A 21,838-nucleotide genomic window follows, 5' to 3' on the forward strand; every position below is an offset into this window, starting at 1 on the left:
GTTACAATATTGTGTGTATAGAGTATGATTTGACGTATATGGAGTAGAATTTACTAATTTTCTTAAGGCGGTTTTTTGAAAAGATTTTATTTTATTTAGATTAGATTAGATTTTTTAGCATTTCCTCATAGCTATAATACATATAATATCTATTAATTAATATCCATACTTTAATATCTATTATTATTTAATAATCGAGTACTAAGATACGTAGTTTAACAATCAATAAACATGTAAAAGGAGTTTAGAAATACTGAAATGAAATGATAAACTATTATTTAGTAACCTAACTCTGTAACGCGTGATACTCAAAATTTATAGCAAAAATGATTTGATTATAATACAATAATTATTGTAAGCACCATCTTTCCTATAAATGTTATCTAAGCTTCGCACGTTATGCCGTATTAATAATATCTTCATTTACATTAAGATTTCTAAATTTTACACCGATTAACTACAACAATATATAAATGATTAAATCCATACAAATCTCTATAATCGTCTCTATACATAATCTATGCGTATTCAATTATTTCACACTAAATATTCGGTCCATGAAAACGTACGAGTTGAGCGCGCCCACGACCCATCCATGCAGCGTAGTCAAAACTAATTATTTTTTAATCCGATACCGAGTGGCTTTGTTTGTAATGTGTACGTCACAAACACTGAAACTGTACAAACGAATAATTTGACTAGCTCAATAATAACGATAATAATTATTATTGTTGTTATTCGAGCCGTCGCGATTGTTTGCTAAACCTGCAAACTCCTGCAAAGTATTGCAACGATATAATAATATATTTGCGAACAAAAATATCTATAGACGAATCGTTTACCTCACACGGACGAAATTTAATTATAAATTGGATTGTTTATTTATGTACGACATCAAAGATGATCCTCGTTCATTTGAAATTCGTTGCAATAACATAATAGGCACGTGTAGACCTCTGTGATATTATGTGTGGCTATAATAGTGTAAGGTTTAATTAAGACGCTCGGCCGCCATTTTATACGTTATATACGTAATACCTTTACACCATAATATTATTACGTCGAGTTTGCGAATGACAGCGTTTCCGTTTTATTTCTCTGAAAAAAAAAACGTTTCCTGTGTTTCGTTCGAACAAAATCTCGTATGCTTTCAAACCGCACGGTAATATGTTTACGTACGTATATACGACGATATATATTGACGAGTTTTATATATGTATACACCAGTAATCGAGAGAAAAAAAACGATTTTCCGGAATCGTTTAGCCCTCCGACGATTGCGTGTTAGAGCGCGTACCTACACATATAATACACATCACACAAGAATATATTATTATTATATTTTTCATTTTTCAGACGTGAAATAAAATTACATAATATTATAATACACAAACGTATACTTACTATTACGCGGTCAGTCGTTTTGTAAAAAATTCTTTCAAGTGTTCTTGATTGCATACCAATATTTTAACTTTGTTTTTGTACAATGTCTTAACTTTCTTGTGTTCAAAATAAAATTCTCCTGCAAGTGCTTTAAAATAACAATTGTGTATTGGTTTAACTGATTTTGCACAGTTAGTCGTGATAACTCGAACTTCGATAATTCGAAAACTTTCATAGCTCGATATTTTTTCTTGGTCCTTGTAGTGACGTTTAAAAATTGGTTTGAGGTAAGTATACAACTCAGAAACGTTCTAAGTCATATTTATTTCTATTCCCTTTAAGATTCGAAGTATTGAGACTGTACATTCAGTTTTTATTATTATAGTCATGACACTCATACACGTTTAATTTATTATATTATATAAAAAAATATATTTTATTGATTGTAATTGTACAAACATTTATTAACAATTTTACTCGCATCATACGTTACATGTGATTATTTCTATGATTGTAGATAACTAGTTATTGTTTAAGATAATATATTATTTTTTTTTTTTTATCAAGTAGAGGTCAACTGTAGTTATAGGTCAATCACGAAATAAATTAAAAACATGTTTAGTTTCTAACTACTAAATAATTTACGATACTGCAGAAGTTTGTGTATTGTATCAAAAAATGTTTTGTATACAACGCGAACACTATTATTACTGAGTGCATATTATAAATCACGCTCACGATACTAAGTTCTAAAACTCAAACATTTCAAATTTTTTTGATTATTTTTTAAGTTTGATTATTTATATTAATGTTATGTTCTTTTTAATTAAAATATTGCGAGAGCGATAAACTTATGAAAAAGAGTGTAATAGTTTGTTTATTCTACACATTTTACTTTAATCAATAAATTCTTGAAAATAATATTATTTTGTTAAATTCATCATAAATATATTATATTATCTAAAATATTTAGAATTATAGTATTTTTAGAAATATAAAGTATTATGTATTTTGGTAATATAAATAATATATATATATATAATCAATATTTAATTTATTAAAATATTATAATCTAATAATTTTACCATACCTTATAGATACTTAACTTATAGCTTTAACTCAACGTTTAATTGAAAACAGAGAGTTGTGATATAATTACATGATTAATTCGAAAATATTTTTTATTTTAAGAGTTAGTTATTAGTTAATTATTAATAAATTCAATTCAAATCTCATCTTAAAACAGCAGAAAAAAGCGAAAAAAAAAATGCTAAATCGTTAAAATTAGAAATGCCGAATTCAACATCCTCTATCAGCGGCAGTTTATTACATCATAATATGATATTTTTTCGTGGCTAGTGTTATTATACATATAAGCATTGGGACAGTTTTCGGTGGCGACGGAGGAAATACACCAGTATATTTTAGCGTTTTTACCGTGATCATGGCTTAAACCTGAATTCACACAGTTGGTATACGTACCTATCGGATAAACGGTCTGCGTGGACGAATCGTCCGAGATAATAACGGAGTACCTATTGAAAACGACGCACTTCCGGAGAGACGATAACACGCGGACTGAAAGCCAAGCAGACAGAGAGTGTAAAGTCGTTGTGTTATTGTTATTATTGCGTTATTATCATATAATTATATAATATATATATATATATATAATGATACTCACCACAGTCATTTAACGTCGACGGGTCTCCCGGTCGTATATAATATATTATTTCATTTAGGCTGGTACAAGGCGTGCATTATTGTTGTTGTGGTGGACTGGTGGAATAGTAGACGATAGAAGAGATGATAGCAACCGCGGAGGTAGACACTCGGCTGTGGTAGAGTCGTTGTCGGAGCCAGGAGATCGTGGCTACAGCTGCACAACAGCGGTAGTAATCCGTGGAATTGTATTTTTGTTTGTTTCCGTTAATTCCGAAATGATTTATGTACTCGCCGGAGTGCGCAGTTTATTTATATATTATAAAGGGTGACGTTTTCACAGTGGATTATATAATCCGGAGAAAGTTTTTTTTTTCCCCCGTCCCACGATAAGGACGAAACCGCCTGTATATAATATACGGTGTGTTTGTATTATCTTGTCGGGCCGACGACAACAGAGCCCAAGAAATTAATGTGCTCTCGTCGTGTTTTATGTGTGTCACCACCGCCGCTGACTGTATATACAGTATGATTCTTTTCTTGAGCGACGCCAGGCTACATCCGAGATTTCGAGATTTATGGTAAATTTTTAATTTGTTACGATTACCATTCTCCATTTCACTATTCCGTGATTGTCTGTGTGTATACATTTTTTTTAAGTTTAAAAACACAATTTCTATTGACATTTTATGGCTGTCTGGTGCGGGGTAAAAAAAAACACTCCGTATACGCGACAATCCACCACTACCAAGAACCACATTCAAATATAATAATAACTACAACGATTTTATATATATATATTATGTTTGCATGCGTAATATGTCGTATAAAGTCATAGTTGTTGTGTGTGTGTAAGATAAGGTTGGGCAAGTGTTTCTTTTTTTTTTTTTGCTCCGTCGTCGGTAATTCTTTCTCTCTTTTTACCAATAAAAATATATATTATATATCATCCACGTTAAAAGTCCTGAGCTGATCTCGTAGTGACAAATATATACGAGAGCGGCGATTTCAATCCATTTGGTTCAGACTTTGAAACATATTAATGTATATTATATATCAAAATATCGAAGTTTCCACACAGCAGGTACTCAGAAGGACCTTTTCGATTCTCGTTCGCCTTTTAACTTGTATATATATTTATATATACCTATAATATAACATCGGTTTAAAGTGGTTTTGTGCTCGTGAAGTTCGATTTACGTTGTACATAATAATATATAATGTATGTGTGTGTTATAGACAAACGCCCACGTATGCAGCTACTGCGCGAGACGATAACGTTTGTAGTATTAAAATGTGTATAAATAAACATATACCTACCTCCAATCGGTATAATTATTTCGATTCAATGGTCTGAAAAAAATACCAAATACCAGACTCGAGGCATTAGAATATTTATTTATAGTAAACACATCTAGCCCCATATTTATTTTCTTCTAAAAGCGATATACATTCCGCTGATTCTGAAATCTTCACTAGAACATATGTTTCCTGCAATATTCAGAAGAATGAACTTTCTAATTTCTGAGTTTTGAATCTTAATTAAAAAATATTGAAAATGTATCATAAACTTCTATGGTAAAAACTAAAGATTACATTTTAAATCTAATTATTTGTCTTTTCTTATTTTACATAATCGATTAAATGGTCGAACTATTATATTGATTGTTCATAAAAACGTTAAAATTAACCCCGAAAGAGTATATTTAATAAATTAACATTAACCACGTATAGTGGATCTTTCATTGTTATGACACTTTATATAGATACTAATAAAATGTAATATCATTTTTTTAAATATGAATATATAAATATTATATAATTATTTGTTTCCGTATGTGCATACATTAATACATGTACTTAAATATACATACCACTATAGTTGTATTTAGATGAGGTGATTATCATACATATAATCAATGTTTAGGGGTATAGTATGTTAAAAATATAATTTCATATTTAACCTCTTTCCATCCCCCGATAAAAAAAAAATAAAATGATTAAATTATGCCACTGTTGCGGTGTGCTTATAATTAAACGGTTATAAAGTTATTTAGATTTCACAAAGGTTTTTCTAGAACAATACAACAAACGATTTATGTGTATAATATTATAAGCATAACTAATGGTTTTAAATTACAAAAATACACAAATAATTAAGTATTATACCAATAATATGATGATTGTGCTTGATTTTTAAAATAAATATTCCCGAAACGTAATCGTCTCACAATACTACAAGATTTCTCGTTTCCTCTTGACTTTTATTTTTCAATTCTTTATTATGGACACTGAGCGAAAACAAAAAACCCATTGTTTTTATTGTTTTTATTTTTATTTTTATTGTATGTTCTTGTAACTCGGGCAAATGGAGTTCTCAAAGAGTTTAATATTACAAAACATAGCGAAATCAATTGAATATAATATATATCGATCGTCTACCAAAAGTAACAAATTGTCAGTATATATAGTTTTAGAAAATAAAATTACATAGATCTAATGAAAAACAGTAAAATATACGGAAAACTATTTATTTTAAGATTGTATCCCGATCGAAAATGGCACTATGTGGACCTTTTTTGGCACTTCACTGCCCCAAAAGAGCTATATCTGAGGAAAAAACCAATAAAGCTTCCTTATATTTATCTATTAAAAATGTATTGGGCAATCGAAAATATTTTTTAAGTGTATATGATTGTTAGGCATTATAAAAAGTCTATCGTGATATTATGATTATATACATAACATAATATTGTTAAAAGAAAAAAAAGAAAATAAGTAGAAAAAATAAATTACCTTATTATAATAATTGATAAAAGGATGTATATTATTCAACCTAATGACTAAAAACAAACTTAATGAAACTTTATTTTAAAAATATATTTATGTATTAAAATATTATTAACGTGCAGTAATAATGCCGTTACAAATTAATATAGTTAATATCCGTATTAATAGGGGCTAATATTTACAAAGGTTTTAAAAATTAATGAAAACATTATTCTCAGATTGTCTGAGAAAATCTTTTGTTTTGCGCATTCAGTGCTTTCTGTAATTTATTTTAATACAATTCCATACAATTTAATTAGCTGCTTTACAAAGACTAAATTGTGATGTATCATACTATTGTAAGATAACAGTTATTAAACGTAATTTATTATAAATCAAACGAATCTAAGCATCTGTAATTTATTTAGTTAGCAGTTGAGTGGGTTATGAGATAAATATATTATTATACACATCTTAATTTTATTTAAAGATATTTTGATTTACCTGATGTTATTTCCATAGCTGATCAAAGGAATCATAAAATGAATCGTAAAATGAACGTTAGAAGATTTTCCAATTCCAAGTTTGTAGAACATAATATAATTTTTTTTTTTAAAAAAAACCAACGTATTATATTTAACATAAATGATGATGAATTCGTGTAAACTGTTTAAACATATTATGCAAATGTTTTAGTGATTTCTGATAAAAATAAATTAATATAATATAATCATCATTATAAAGTAAAAGCTCATTTTATACTTTTGTTTTAATATTATGAATGACATATTAAATTAAACAAATAATATTGAAATATTTTATATATCGCAATTTTAATTACTTATTAAAAAAATATTTAATATCTTAGCATGTTTTTAAAAATGTCCAATGTATCGTGTTTCTTATATCTAAACACTTTTTTTCCCATCTCTGGTATATATATATAATATTACATGAGGTTATTAATTCAATCTATGTCCATCGTTCTAATAAATATTAGAATATGCGTACTAAATCAGCATTAAAATGAAATCGATCAAATACAATTCAATTCACCGTAGTATGGTTTACAATATAACAATATTACGCGTTATCGTTGTGTATATATATCTATAACTCAATCAAGTCGACTTTGAATATTAAATTGCACTGTATCTACGTGCCTAGCTAAGTGTAATTATAAATTATAATCCAACGTTTAATATCGATCAATTGGCGCACAAATCACGAACGGACATTGTGATAGAGAGGAGTTAATTTATTTCACAAGTCAAAGCGCGTACCTATATTGTAATTGAATTGAGCAAAGGACTCGGAGAGCGGCGTGGCCAGTGTCCACCTCCGAGCTTTTATTTGAAAATGTAGTTTTGTATTATTGAATAAAACTAAACCCTCGCGAATAAAAACCGTATCACAAAAAAAACAACAACAGTGATATCAACTCGACGAGATTCAATGTGTAACCCACAATATACGAATTGTACCATTTTGACATTTTGACAACATCGCGTTGAAATAAAAACCGTGTACTTACACGTGTTACTTATGTCTACGTATCTGTTTACGTTTATATTTTGAACCGAAGATATAGCGAACACGATCGTTTTGGACGGGGATCTGTTGCGCTACAGTTGCTTAATTTTATCTTATTTGTCAAAAATGTTCATATTTTATAAATTTAATGCAAAAAAAAAATAGAAACGTTAATATAATAAACCAAAATACCTAATGAAGCCGTTTTTTTTCCACGGTATTTTATATTATATAAATAAGAAAATCTTAACTCCCGTATAAAATAGGCGAAGACATCCAGTTGCAAAGTTGTAAACTAAAAACATTTTTCATCGAGATATAGGTGCTTATCCTATCTGTAAATGAGAACAAGGACATTTGAAACATCAATACTATCGTTAGGATATAAGATAATGCACTTCAGCTATACTGTACCACAACAAAATAAAGACAAAAAATGTATACAACACATACATAAAACATATATCAATATATTATACGGTTGATAGTGTTTCGAGCATAATATATAAATCTATAATATAAAACCCAGTGCACACAAATCAGATGACAATAATATATTTATTTTATTTTACCAAACCCTCAAACACGAATGTTTAAAAATCAATCGAATATTCAACGGGAAACTGTCACAGAAATAATTTTTTTTCTAAATTCAAATGTTTTCTCCCAAAATTGTAATTTGATTATAAATAATGCAAATAGATACATTTTGTATTTATATTACGCGAGTATTTTAAGTACGTGTAAGAAAATTAAAATTACTACTACAATATAATATTCCCTAGTGAGATCTGTTCTAGAATTTGCTTCAGTAGTTTGGCCCAAATCCTTGTCTACTTACATTTATAATCTAGGTACTATACAATATAAATTATTAAAAAGAATTGCCTATATGAATAATCTATTTATCTCTATAGAAGCTCTAATTTCAATGCAAAATGTAGTAAACTTAGACTCTCTCTCTTATATATTAAGATGTCAATTAATAAATATTATGTTCGATTTATTAAATTATAATATTACATGTCCTGAGATCTTACTTTAAATTAACTTACAAATTCTCTCCCTGTAGGTTTCCCGAAACCACGATCTTTTTGCTATCCCATATTTTAAATCTAAAAGCGGTAATGACTCCTTTTTAGTTAGAGCACTGAAACTTTCTAATAAACTTTCCACTGTTTTAGATGTTTTTGATACACAACGTGGCGCATTTGAGACAAAATCAATCATATTTAAAAACAAAAATCATTATAATACTTAATTATTCATTGTTTACCATAATTGCATTACTAAATTTTTGTTTTTACATCATACATCGTACACATTTCATTTATATCTTGTTTTATTGATTTATTGTATTCATTGTATTTTTATTTTTTATATATTTTATTATCTGTTCATAACATCACGTTATATATGTAAAAGGGCTAGTCGTATTTAAGTTATTAAAAATAAATAAATAAAAAATACATAAACACCACCATTAAAGTGTGACAATTTATAGAAAAAAAATTAATCACACTTCATAGAAATAATTAAGAGTAGGTATACTTGATGCTTGTTTTGCACTTGAAATAATGTTATAATGATTTTAACAAAGGTTAATCATTTATATTGTGTATTAGACTGTGAACAGAACGACGAATGTACTGGTCTTATAATGATACTGTGTGTTTTTTGTGTCTAAAGACACTTTTTACAGTAAAACAATTTCCTTCAACCATTAACTTTGAGAGTAGTTTTTGGTATAAAACTAGATATAGTTTTTACTAAGAATAAAAATGTACAACTCTTTTTAAAACGATAATAGAAAAAAAATGTTATAAAAGTTTTGGAAAAATCAAAAATTTTTTACACAAAACCAGTTTTTAACCACATCAAGAAACATGAACTTTTTACCAAACACAAAAATAACATTCATAACAAATAAATACAAATACAAATCGTTAGGTCAAATGGTATGATTTAACATTCAAATTTAACTCATTCATTACAATAGGTTATAGACGAAATAAGTTTACCACTATAATACAGCAAATCAAATAATTCGACTAATGTGATATACAAAAATATGATAGGCTCAGAGACTAATACTCTGAAATGAAAGCATTTTCCGATAAATACTACACATTTTTTACGGACCATTAACAATAATAATTATAATATTCACCATCAATGTATACTTATATGAACTATTATATTAAAAAAATGTTATATCAAATTTCACAATGACTCCCGGTCTTATTATGGAGCACAATTTTTTTTATTTCCACCACCCACAAAAATATGTTAAATTCCGTACGAATTCCCTCGAATTCAAAACCAGTAATCGATAATAATAAAACGATCGGATTTTTCGAAAAAAAAAAAAATTAACAAAACCTAATAATAATATCATCACAATAACGTACCATTATGGGTTAATATCACGTGCATATTGGTAAAATTATTTATTGTCGACAAAAGTTCCCTATTAAACCGATGGTGGGCGAGTGGCCACGTGCTATGTTATACGCCTACGCACTCTCTCCACATTATTATACTTAGGCGGCAATGTTTGTCTGTGCGTATTGTACAAAAAGGTTTATTATAATACCGTTTCACTGTATATATATATATATATATAGTATGGCTGCCGGTGGCTTTCATATAATAATTCGCACGCACACGTGAGCCTTTAATTCGTCGTATATTATATTAAATTTCGACTAGAGCTATAGCGAGCACTATTGTATTGCCGCGCGCGCGTAATAACAAACTAACTCCGTTCACGTTTTAATTAAAACGAGTGTTTTTCGCGAAAATAACAATCACCTCGTGTGTATATTCATACACACACACGCATAAATAGTGTGATACCTACGTGTAAAATTGTAATAATAATAATAATATGTTATAATATTATCGCGGGGGTGTGTGATACGGCCAACTTGCAAATGCTAATACTGTGATATGCTAAGTGGGTAGCTATATTATAGTTAAATATCATGTATAGGTAGGTACATATAATATGCCCAAACGTATTATTACGTGTACAACTCGACAAGACTCTCGTTCACGTCATCGCAGTCGTGGGAACGTAAAATTCCTAAACGCGACACATATACAGACATGAATGAAATATAATGTATAGTATCAATTATTATCAATACGGTTAAAATGTCGTCGAGATAACAAATTTCGATGATCGACCGATAAGACGTATAGGTACACTAAATGCTAAAAAATATTAAGATAGAAGTCTTGAAAAAAAATTGCAAAACAAATAATAGGTATTACCTATCCAATATACATACAATCGATCAGTCGAAAATGATTTACTAAATAATTTAGTTTAATTAGTAAATTACTAAATTAAGTAAATACTATATATGTATATACTATGGAAATAACAACTATAAGCTATTTTAAAAATATATAATAAGCACAATTTTTTTTTATAGTCATTTGAGTTTCAAATTCAAGCAAAATTAGATATTTTATACAAAAAAAATTATAAATATATCAATAAAAAAATACTAATTTAATACGTATTAGCTATTAATTATTATGGTTTTAATTCAAAAATATTATTCTTTGTGGCGAATTTAAACGTTTACGTATGTTACTATATTCTATATAAACACACTTTCATTACCAAATTCAATATTTTGGGGAAGAATCAATAATTAGCCCTACTGTATTATTAATAGTAAAATATCTTCATCAATAATCAAACCATTAAAAAAGACATAGTAAAGTATCGATTAGCGGAAAAAAAATCATCTTATCAAAGATTTGATATCACATAAACTGTAACTAAGTCTACTTTTTCTTTAGTCTTAAACTTCACTTCACTCTTACTTTCATAAGTACAAGTGTTAAGTAATACAATAAAAGAGCATTGTTATTCATGAAAGTAGAAATGAGGTGAGATTAAAGAAAGCCAAGTAGACTAGGCTACAATGTATATGACACTCCTTTGATAAGCTGACTTTTTTTTTGTTAAAAGGTATTTAACTTAACCTTTTTTTCAGCAATTAAATATTTGAAATTTCTTCTCATTTAGCTACAAACCACCGCAATTATTATTTATTTATTTGTCGGTTAGCATATAAAATAAATTATTATAATTATGTTTTTTATCATTTCACGCTTTTAACACCACCTTATAAATATAAATGTATATTATAAATATACAATATCATAAAATATGCTTATCAATGCGGACTGTCAGCCTGTTTTCGTTTTTTGTATGCAATGATTTATCATTGATTTCAAATGTTACAAATAAATTACATGCAGTAACTTACTCAATGGCGAAGTACATTCTAACTACTGTACAGCAAAGTGATTACCCACTTTCCCTCTTTTACGTAATAACAGCACTACGTAAATATTCATATAATATCTAAATCACATGGCACAAAATTATGGCAATAACCATTAATACATTAAGACGTTGCTGATTAATTAATTGTGATCTTTATGTATTAATGAAATGCAACTTAATATTTTCAACTTTTGATGTTTTAGCCTATTTATAATTTTTACATTATTTTAACTGTCAACTTTTTGATTTTTGGCGATACAATATTTGTTTAGTAACTATAGGGCAAAAGTGAATTAATCCTGATAACTAGTCAAAAATGGTTCCAAATTGAAATTTGTATGAAATAAAAAAGAACATTGAAATAAAAATTATTTTTCAATCCCTATATCTACTATATGAATCAAATTATTAAATTACTATGTTTTTATTTTATTTGGAATTAATGTTAGAACTAATTTAGCTTCATAAAAAATAATATTATAAGTAGGTACTACATGTCTACATATACATAAAATATTATTACACATAAGTTTACAATATCATTAATTTCATAGTTATTAATTATTTATTATTATTCTTATTATACCTATGTTGTCCAGTAGGTAGGTTTTATCAATTTGTACCATCAATACTTTTATCGCTCAGCTTAGAATCTTAAATAATGATAATATTTCCCCTAAATTGTTACAATTTTTAAAAACATATTAATCGATGACTATAATTTATTATTCAAAATTCAAATAGAAATACCTATTGTCATAACTTAAATCAATCTTGAATAATTAACAGTAGACTTTAGGTTCAAAGTTAATTTTGGATTTTATGTGTTAATCATTGTTATATTCGTACACTATATTTACTAATGATATATTCACTACCCCATCATTTAAAATAACAAAAAATAAGGTTGAATCGTCCGACTCTCTTTATTTATTAAAATGAGTATATTCTAAATCACCGAAGTACAAATATATAGCAGTTAGAGTTATTGTGTCTTAAAAAACAATAAGTTTTCAGTAATTCGTGTATATTATATGCTCAACGATTTTACAGAACAGATTTAGTGACTTGTCATCCATTTTCTACTTTTTTTTTTTATTATTATTAATAATAATATGCGTAAAATAATATAGTAACCAAACGATGTAAATAGAGTATAGACATTAAACAGAATCGTATATGCAATACTCAAAATATTTTTAATAAATTTAATGTAACAAATCGAAAGCAGTTTTCATTTTGATTATACAAACAAGTAAACGCAATGTAATATTGTATGCTAATTTAAAGTGTATCATTTATATAATATGTGTATGTATACAAAATAGTTTAATCATCAATTATTCTCTTTCCTTTTACCCTTTGATAAAACAAATACATACATGCTTAATATCGTTTTCTAAGTATACATAGTATATTATAAATATTTTTTCGGTATGTATGTAAATTAATAATCGACAGGAAATTTTGAGGGTTAAAAATTCATCCCCCTCCCCGTCGAAAACTCCAAATGCATGTTATGCCGATACCATGCCATAAATAAATTCTAGCCGATTATCCTTCCTCGATTCATTGCGGACTATTTGTGATGTTGTTATTATTATTTATAATGGTACTGCGTATAATAGGCGTACCTATAGCCTATTAGCCTGGGTGTAATAAGCACCCACCTACACGATTTTCCGCATCAAAATATGTTGCAAACAATGCGGTAATAAAATGTATATTATAATTATATTACCTTCAAAAAATAAAACGAATATCGTTCGGTTATAGAAACAAGAGACGATTTGCCATATAAAAACGAGCATACTATACCTACAAAGGATATTTGTAATCACACACATATAAAACGCGTTAGGTTTTCCTATACCGTATTCGACGCATATCGTATTGCATCTGACGCGAAACGTTCGTTTGTTTTTAGCGATGACCGTAAAATCGTACGATTATGATGATAATATTTCGAAATAGTATATCCAATTCGGTTCGTATTATGCGAATCGCCAATAACGCGTTATGCCCGCAAATCTGTGTGACGGTATCGCCTATACATGTTATAACACAGAGCGTTCCGTCTCTAGTTAGTCACCTGAGATCGAAATAAAAAAAAAATATATTATAATTTCATTCATCGATGTTTTCGCGTTTCGCAGTAGCTACCTATATAGTTATCCGATTTACAACAGGATCGATCAATTTAAATTACCATCGTTCGTTGTATTTTATTAAGCGTGATTTATTCAAATAGATAACAGTATTACGTAAGTTGTTTTTACGTATTTAAAAATAAGAGAGTAGAGAGGACTGTGTTTCCCCACAATCAGATGGTCCATAGATTAAGATTCCTGAACAAAGGAATAATAAAAATTAAAAATTGAAATAATAAATATTGAATCAAGAATAAACCTTTCAGTAGTCAAAAATTTTAATATATTATCTCATATCTGTGCTCCGCGCCGAATTCATAATAATAATAATTAATTGTGTATCCAACATTTTTCTCCCAGAGTTGAAAGACGTCGCCTTTTTTCAAGGATCTCCTCTGAATAGCAGTCGATCATATACTGAACCAAATCGTACACATTACAAAATAATAATAATAATACAAATAAGTAATAACATATATCAAATAAAACAAATAAGATAGGTACCAAACACTCATCATCCAACAAAGGATAACAGAAAACCAAAAAAGAAATAAAACACGTACACAATGTCATCCGACCCCGGGTGAACTTCAGTGATCCGACCGAGACACCAGTCAGTTGGCGGTCAAGATGGGATTTCGACGATTATCGTGTCCCCGACGGCTAAATTCGGAATTGATTTAGACCACTTCTGTCGGCCTTGTAGCGTGGACAAATAATCACGCGACCCCCTCTTCCCGTTGAATTGGTGGCATTCAGCCGGATAAGTTGCCACCGATTCAACCGATTTATTTGAATAACAGAGGAGTCAGGTTCGGGTATGGCATGTATCGGTTGGCCGATAAGAAAATGTCCCGACGTGAGCGCGTTCAAGTCATCATGCGGATCAGATGAATCGGGCATAATCGGTCGAGAATTCAAGATATCTTCAACCTAAGTGATTAGTGTATGAAATTCTTCATAATATGTCAACATTTGCTGGCCGATTACTAGTTTGAGGTGAAATTTTATATACTTTTATACCAGCCTCTCAAATATCGTCACCGAAGTGAGACGCGGCAGGCGGATTAAAATGCCACGTACAAAATAGGTGAGAATTCAGGCGGTTCTGGACTTCGGCTTCGCGGGACAATGATTTCAATTGGCATGCAGCGCCGACGTAGTTGTTACCGCAATCAGAATAAAGATTAAACGAAATGCCGCGTCGTGCGACGAAACGGTCCAAATGCCGCAAGAAAGGCGTCGGTACTCCTCAAGTCTCAAGTCCGACACGATCTCGAGATGAACGGACTTCACGGCCATACAAACGAATAATGCCAAATAAATTTTTACTGTCTTTGCATTTCACCGACGATGCTCTTTTACGAAGAACTGGCCCCCGTAGTCCCTACCGACATGGAAAAACGGGCGATGAAGTTGGACGGTGGTAAGTAGGTTGAGAACGGACAACCTTGTGCCGGGTACTCTGAACGCATGAAAAGATAACACGTCGAACAGCAGCGCGTTATATTATGCAACGACTTACGTGTATCACACTCATTATTGTCCATATAAAAATAATAAATATGTCACGTGTAATATTTTGTTTAACTAATCGTGTACTATAATAATATGGTAAAAATTTTTTTTAAGGGTAATATTTATTTTTTATACACTGAGCGTATTAAAACGTATGTGTATTGTGTACATTGTACCTATTATAGCTATTACGAATATTTATCATTTTTCCCAAGTGTGTAAATAACCTAAATTCTACGTAGTACTAATACTATAAAACCAGATATTTATTGGAGAGGGTTACGTGCTACAAGTCACCCTGCACATGACCGTCCCGGCACCGATAGTCGATTTATAGATGCAATAAGCTACCTGCATATATTTTTGAAAATTTTGATGAAACAATAGCTACCTATATAGTAAGTTTTTATACCACAGCTATTTATAAATATGCATATTGTATGCTGCATTTGAGGTTGGTATACGTCAAGACGTCAAGTTGACGTACGAACCTGCAAGTCGGCTGCAACACTGCAATTTCAAAACATTTTAAAATTCACGTATTGAAAATTAAATTGATACATCATAATATATATTATTACACCACGAATAAATATATATTATTTTTCAAATTTGTTCTCATTTTTAATTATGTTTTGTATCGTTGTAATATAATAAATTATAATAATGTACAGAACCTTTTCAAACAAAATTGATTAAAATTATAAAATTGTAAATAAAATTCATACGATTTTATTTAATATGATTTTAAAAACAATTTGAAGCGCATCTATCACTATTTTTTTTTTTTTTTTTTTTTATAGTTAATCAACAATTAAAGTACATAACAAATAATAATAATAAAAATAGTAATCACTGGTAATTGAATATTATTTTTAATTTTCGCAAGTACCTACCTATGTTGATTCTACACAATAAACTAAAAATTATGTTATTCCTATCAATTGTATTCAACCCAAAAAGATTACAATTTACAATACACAACTGGTGAAGTCTGTGATAAATATTTTGTTAATAGAATAATTAAATATTTAAAAAATATTTTACTGGTTATTATTTTTTATGATTTCTTATATTTTGTTGTAAAATCTTGAAAATTAAATTAATTACACGATAGTACTATAAAAATGTTAAATTATTCATATTATCTACATTATGTTTGGAGTTGGCATACGTTGTAACATTATTTCAAAATAAACAAATTAGGTAATTAATATTATTAAGAATTAATCTAATGTAGTGTTCAAGTAGTAGTTTACTTTACTTATATCATAATTCGGGTTTAATGATAACACAGAATATACTATTCAAGTTGTTTAATTATTACCTGCTACGGATTCCAGTCTTGGTATTTATAGGTGCAACACGCCGAGAAATTTGGAAATAACGTGAGTTCTGTTTTGTATATTATAATAAGACATGACGCAATGTCGGTCTGGCCCACTCGGCTACCCAGCGATCGCCGGGGGCCCCTGGACATTTACCTAAATAGAAAAAAATATTAAGTTTACTCGCGATTCCAAATTCCAATCGAATCAATTTGTTAGCATTGAACTATTGATTACAAATACTAGTATTTAATATATTATTAATTTTCTAAGTATTATATAATATTATTATTAAAAAATATTATTTTAAATTTGTATAATTATTTCATTATTCAATGATAAAAAATTTTTAATTTCATATTAAATATACACGGAAAATGCAATTACCTTTATGTTTATAAATATTCTAAATGTAAAAACCTTTTTTTGTTTTTTGTAAAAGGGCACCTGAACATTAACGTGCCGGGGGCTCAATCATAAGCCAGATCGACACTATAGGTCAATAACTCGTAGCTGGTACCTAACTTTACTATACTGGAAATAAATTATTAATAGAACTCGACGCCAATTTATCGGGGTCGTCTTTGTGAAATCCAAACGAGAAAACGACGTTTTTCGGAATCTGCATTACGATGTAAACCCCCGTGAAATAGAATCAATAAGTATATGATCTGCACACCACGTCCGCATTATCCAATGGGGCCAGATCACGTTGACATTGTTACAGCGGAATAAGCCACGGCACGTAAATATTATCGAAGGTTCTCGTCAAAATCGGAATTATTATTGTTGTCGCAGAACGTATAATACCTACTTGGACGGACGTCGAAATAATAATGAAAAAACGGCGGCAAGTCGTCGTCGGCATAGCCGGTCGTATCACGACGTCTGTGGCGTAATCTCAAATATTCTCAAAGAGGTCGGACTTTCGACGAATATTCTACCTCCATCGCCGTTCGTACGGACGACGTGCTACCGCGAATCCGGATCAGCTGAGCTACAGCTGACGGGGACAATGTTATCAAAACATCAAAATCGAACGCCGTGACGAAACAAAAACGAAATCGAGAACTGCCGCGCAGAGCATTGCGGCGAATTCATACTAAAACGAAATTTATTACTATTATTGTACGTAAAACGTATAATACCGCGATTGTCAACCGTACAGACGCGAACGCCGATCGCGACGATCTCCGTTTCCCGACAATTCGTCGACCGTACTAGACCTAATTTATTGTAATCGAACGCTCTTGTGAAATAATACAAAATACCTACTGTACCGTTACTATCAACTGCGCGCCGGCGACGTTATCTCACCTTCGTTTTTATTATCTTTTTTACCGTTCGCCGTTCGCGACATGGCCATTCACGCTCGGCGAATTGATAGTTATGATACCCCGGTGCACGAATTAGTGCTCTCCGTGTTCTTTCTACACGGGGTGATGCTCACCCTCAGCTTGTTGTTCCGCTACCGTATACTGTTCAAGCTGCTCGTCATTTTACTGATGCTGATACTCTTGATGTTCATCGACGGTTTCGTGACCAACCGCAGTTACAACTACACGACCAGGTTGAGAAAGAGGCAGTTGAAGAAGACCACCACTGGTTGACCGCGCGCCATGGACGCGACGACATCGACGTGTCCCGAGGTAATCCCAGTTTATACTGCATAATAATATAATAATATCGTGCTCGTGAAACGAAAGACATTGTTGTTTTTCGCAGGATGACGCCAAACCGTTATTCCGCAAGGGGGTCGACTACGAACGCGAGGGTCTCCACTACGAGGCGATGCGTTGCTACAAACGCGCGCTGAAGTTGGACCCAAACGTCGAGAAGAACATTGCTGACGAAGACTTAGTCTCTCGCTTTTCTTCTATGGACACGACTGGTGGTGAGCAGCGAGTGTAACTCTATTATTTATTTATGCGATACATTTCACTTGATAATCTCTCTTTCTCTGCAGACGAAAACACTGTAAGTGACGAATGCGAAGACGAATACGATAACAAGGAAGACCTCTTCTTGAGATTTCAGAGAATAATGGGACCTCAAATATGCTTTCCAGAGTGTACACAATCGGTATGAAAATGTCCTTCTCGTATATGTCTCGATGAGATGCTTTGTCATTATTTTATTTGCATTCTAGACCACCCACTTTTCAGACCTTCCGTTCGAGCTTGTTCTATACATATTTAGATTCGTCGTGTCTTATAACCTTGATCTACGTATGTTAGAACAGTGTGCAGCTGTTTGTCGTGGTTGGTACTTGTGTGCCAGAGATCCTGAGTTGTGGCGTCGAGCGTGTTCAAAGTAAGCTATCATAATGAAAATTAAACTTTTCTTTTCTTTTTGAAACAAATATTTTTTGGTAACTTTTTTTCTCAATATTTTCTGTATTGTACTTAAATGTGTGTTTTTTAAGTTCCACAATATTAGTGAGTTTAGAATTGTATTAATGTTATATTTCAAAAAACAGAACATTATTTACTTTTATTTGAAATTGTGCAAACGTAATATTTCAATAAATTCTAAAATTGTTATGTTTTAATTAGTTAAGACAAATATAGTTTTATATTTATTTTTTAAAACATTAAGTTGAATGATAAAAAATTATAGTTTTAATTTTAGCTATGATTGATATCCATGAAATGCATTTGTCTCTAGTTTTATTTGTATAATTGAATACATATATTATATTATTTATATATATATATCTGTTACTTAGATTTTGGCCTTCAAATGTCAAGGATATAGTACAGTATAACGGAAGTTGGCGACAAATGTTCATAGAACGACCCAGTGTACTGACAATTGGTTGTTACATTAGTAAAATATCTTATGTACGAAGAGGTGAAGAATCGTTTGTAGATAATTCTAATGGACGTTCTTTTAATGTTGTTTATTACAGATACTTAAGGTAATAATGATTTATTCTTTATTTACATAAAATTAAATATCACAAAAAAAAAATATTCAAATTGTTAGTTGGTTCATTTTTTTTAAATATTTAGCAACTAATTATAGAATTTAGAATTTTAGTAATGCTATTTTATAAATTTATAATTATTTCATTAGAATAATTGTAATTGAATTTGATATAGAAATATTTAATTTTTTTAATTTACCAAATCTTGTTACAATTTTTGATTTATTATAAATATGACAATTGATGAAACTTAAAAGAAAGTTTGATTTTACAAAAATATAGAGATGAATCACTATATTATTAGTGATTCACCCAATATATGAACTTAATATTATTACTTTTTTTTAAATACCCCAAGCAAATCAACATTTAATGAGCTCTCTTGTAATTCAACAAAAATGTATGATATTTTGATTTTGTTTTTGATATTAGATTTTATTCTGATGGCCGTGTCGTAAAGGTGCAGTCTGACGATCATCCGTCCAAAGTAGTACCAAAATTACAGACAAGAGAGTCAAGAATAAGAGCACCTTATAAAGTTTACCCCGGGCACTATAGATTGTCAGGTAAGCAATTATTCGTGACTCTTTATAGTGAAGTTGAACTCCCCCGAGGATTCCACAGACAACTTGGTTTGGATAAAAACAACCAGCGGAAGACTACTTTTAACATGGTATACTACTATTTTAAAACATATATTCTCATTTTATAATTTATTGTTTTTTTTCTTTAATCTAGGTTTTAGAAATTTCAAAATACAAATCCAAACATAACTGGAAATTAAGATGTACAGATTATGAAATAATTTATAAAAATAGTGTTAATAAAGTAATGGTTACCAAGTATGATTTATCTAATAATCGTCTTCCACCATTTATATTTTCTCGTGTGAAATGCTACGGTGATGAATTACATGTATTATAAAACAAGTGTGTTACTTAATAAATTAATATAATGAGCTCTACAAAGCATTTGAAACTGTCTATAAGTTTTTTGTTTATTATGGTTGAATCTTGAATTTATTATGTGTTATTGTCTATTATTTAAAATAAGTAAAATAATTAAAATAAATTGTGTATTGATCAGCGGCCTGTGATTTCTCCAAATGCTTTCATTATGTTATCTTCAATGTTACATAATATCACTACGCTATGTGTAGTTTATTATTTATTTTATAAAATTTAAATATTTAATATTCTTTCTTAATTTTTAATTATGGTATATTGAATTTAAACACATTTCCCTTAAAACATGGAAATAGTTTTTCCAATTGATAAAAGTTTATTTTTGTTTTATTGTGTTCAATGAGCATCCAAACTTTTAGTCATAGAAATGTCTCATTAATTAAATCTATTTGTATTTATTATTTAACAAAATATTTTATGGAAGGTATACGTCATTTCATTCTGTGTATTAACAAATTTTATTATATTAAATAATATTGTGTGTTTTTATTTTTTTTTTTAATCCAATAATGCAGCGGTTATCAAACTGTGGTACGCATAAGACCAAATGGTGGTAGAACGAAAAATTAAAAATAAATATTCGATTTTGATCTCATTGAAAATTTGTTATTTAATTCATATCTTATTTTAAAAAACTAATGAATAAAAATAATTATATTGTATCTAATTGTACAATTTGGATCGTTCTATTTTTAGTCATAAATGGAATATGACTAATTTATTAATAACACACCTAATTGGTATTCAAAAAAAAAAGTTTGAGAACCGCAACTGAATAATGTATTATTTTCATTAGAATCTCATAGAACTCGTAGTGCTTGTCATCTTTTATTGTTAAGGTAAATACTAATATTATATCAAGCTATTATTAACGCGCTACTATTATACCTAAAACCTGTATGCTTTAACTATTCTTTTTTAGTAAAATTGTACTGTATAATACATTTATTTGTTTTAGTAAGTGTTCCTTTAAGGAACATGTTATTATTTCAATTAATAATATGTTATTACTATTGTACTCTGTATAATGTTAATTATTTGACTGAATTAAAAAAAGATCAAGTTTTAATAAACTAATTTTTTATTTAAGCAAAAAACCACACACATCAAATATTGTGAATATGAAAGTATCTACTTATTAAGAAATTGAAATGAAGGTTAATAACTTTTTTGTACAAACAATAACTTTTTTTTCATTTATATTAGACTACTATAGGTAACAATATAGTATCAAATATAAAAATGAGAAACTGTACTGTATAGTAGATGTCGAGTGAACCTCATCATTA

General features: G+C 29.4%; 1 protein-coding gene and 1 long non-coding RNA gene across 2 annotated transcripts; one reads left to right on the forward strand and one right to left on the reverse strand.

The window, feature by feature from the left end:
* Positions 1–848: 848 nt before the first annotated feature.
* LOC126550935 (uncharacterized) lies at positions 849–16,888 on the reverse strand. Its single transcript, XR_007604980.1, has 3 exons — positions 16,655–16,888; positions 1,405–1,522; positions 849–1,098 (listed from the first exon to the last, which is right to left on the reverse strand). It is a non-coding gene; the product is annotated as an uncharacterized LOC126550935 (long non-coding RNA).
* Positions 16,889–17,735: 847 nt separating this feature from the next.
* LOC114131748 (F-box only protein 9) lies at positions 17,736–20,669 on the forward strand. Its single transcript, XM_027997049.2, has 7 exons — positions 17,736–18,304; positions 18,381–18,549; positions 18,622–18,737; positions 18,805–18,968; positions 19,384–19,575; positions 20,017–20,257; positions 20,323–20,669. Exons 1-7 carry the CDS (start codon positions 18,275–18,277, stop codon positions 20,506–20,508), a joined length of 1,098 nt encoding a protein of 365 aa, XP_027852850.1. The 5' UTR covers positions 17,736–18,274; the 3' UTR covers positions 20,509–20,669.
* The last annotated feature ends 1,169 nt before the right edge of the window (positions 20,670–21,838 follow it).

The sequence above is a fragment of the Aphis gossypii genome, chromosome 3 (assembly GCF_020184175.1).
Source record: "Aphis gossypii isolate Hap1 chromosome 3, ASM2018417v2, whole genome shotgun sequence".
NCBI classification, from domain to species: domain Eukaryota; kingdom Metazoa; phylum Arthropoda; class Insecta; order Hemiptera; family Aphididae; genus Aphis; species Aphis gossypii.

What these genes read in the sequence shown, in the direction of transcription:
- LOC114131748 (XM_027997049.2), top strand. Translation starts at nt 18,275, where the DNA reads ATGGACGCGACGACATCGACGTGTCCCGAG. An exon ending in GTTTATTACAGATACTTAAG is followed by an intron (nt 19,576 to 20,016) that starts GTAATAATGATT and finishes TTTTGATATTAG; the next exon opens with ATTTTATTCTGATGGCCGTG. An exon ending in GGAAGACTACTTTTAACATG is followed by an intron (nt 20,258 to 20,322) that starts GTATACTACTAT and finishes TCTTTAATCTAG; the next exon opens with GTTTTAGAAATTTCAAAATA.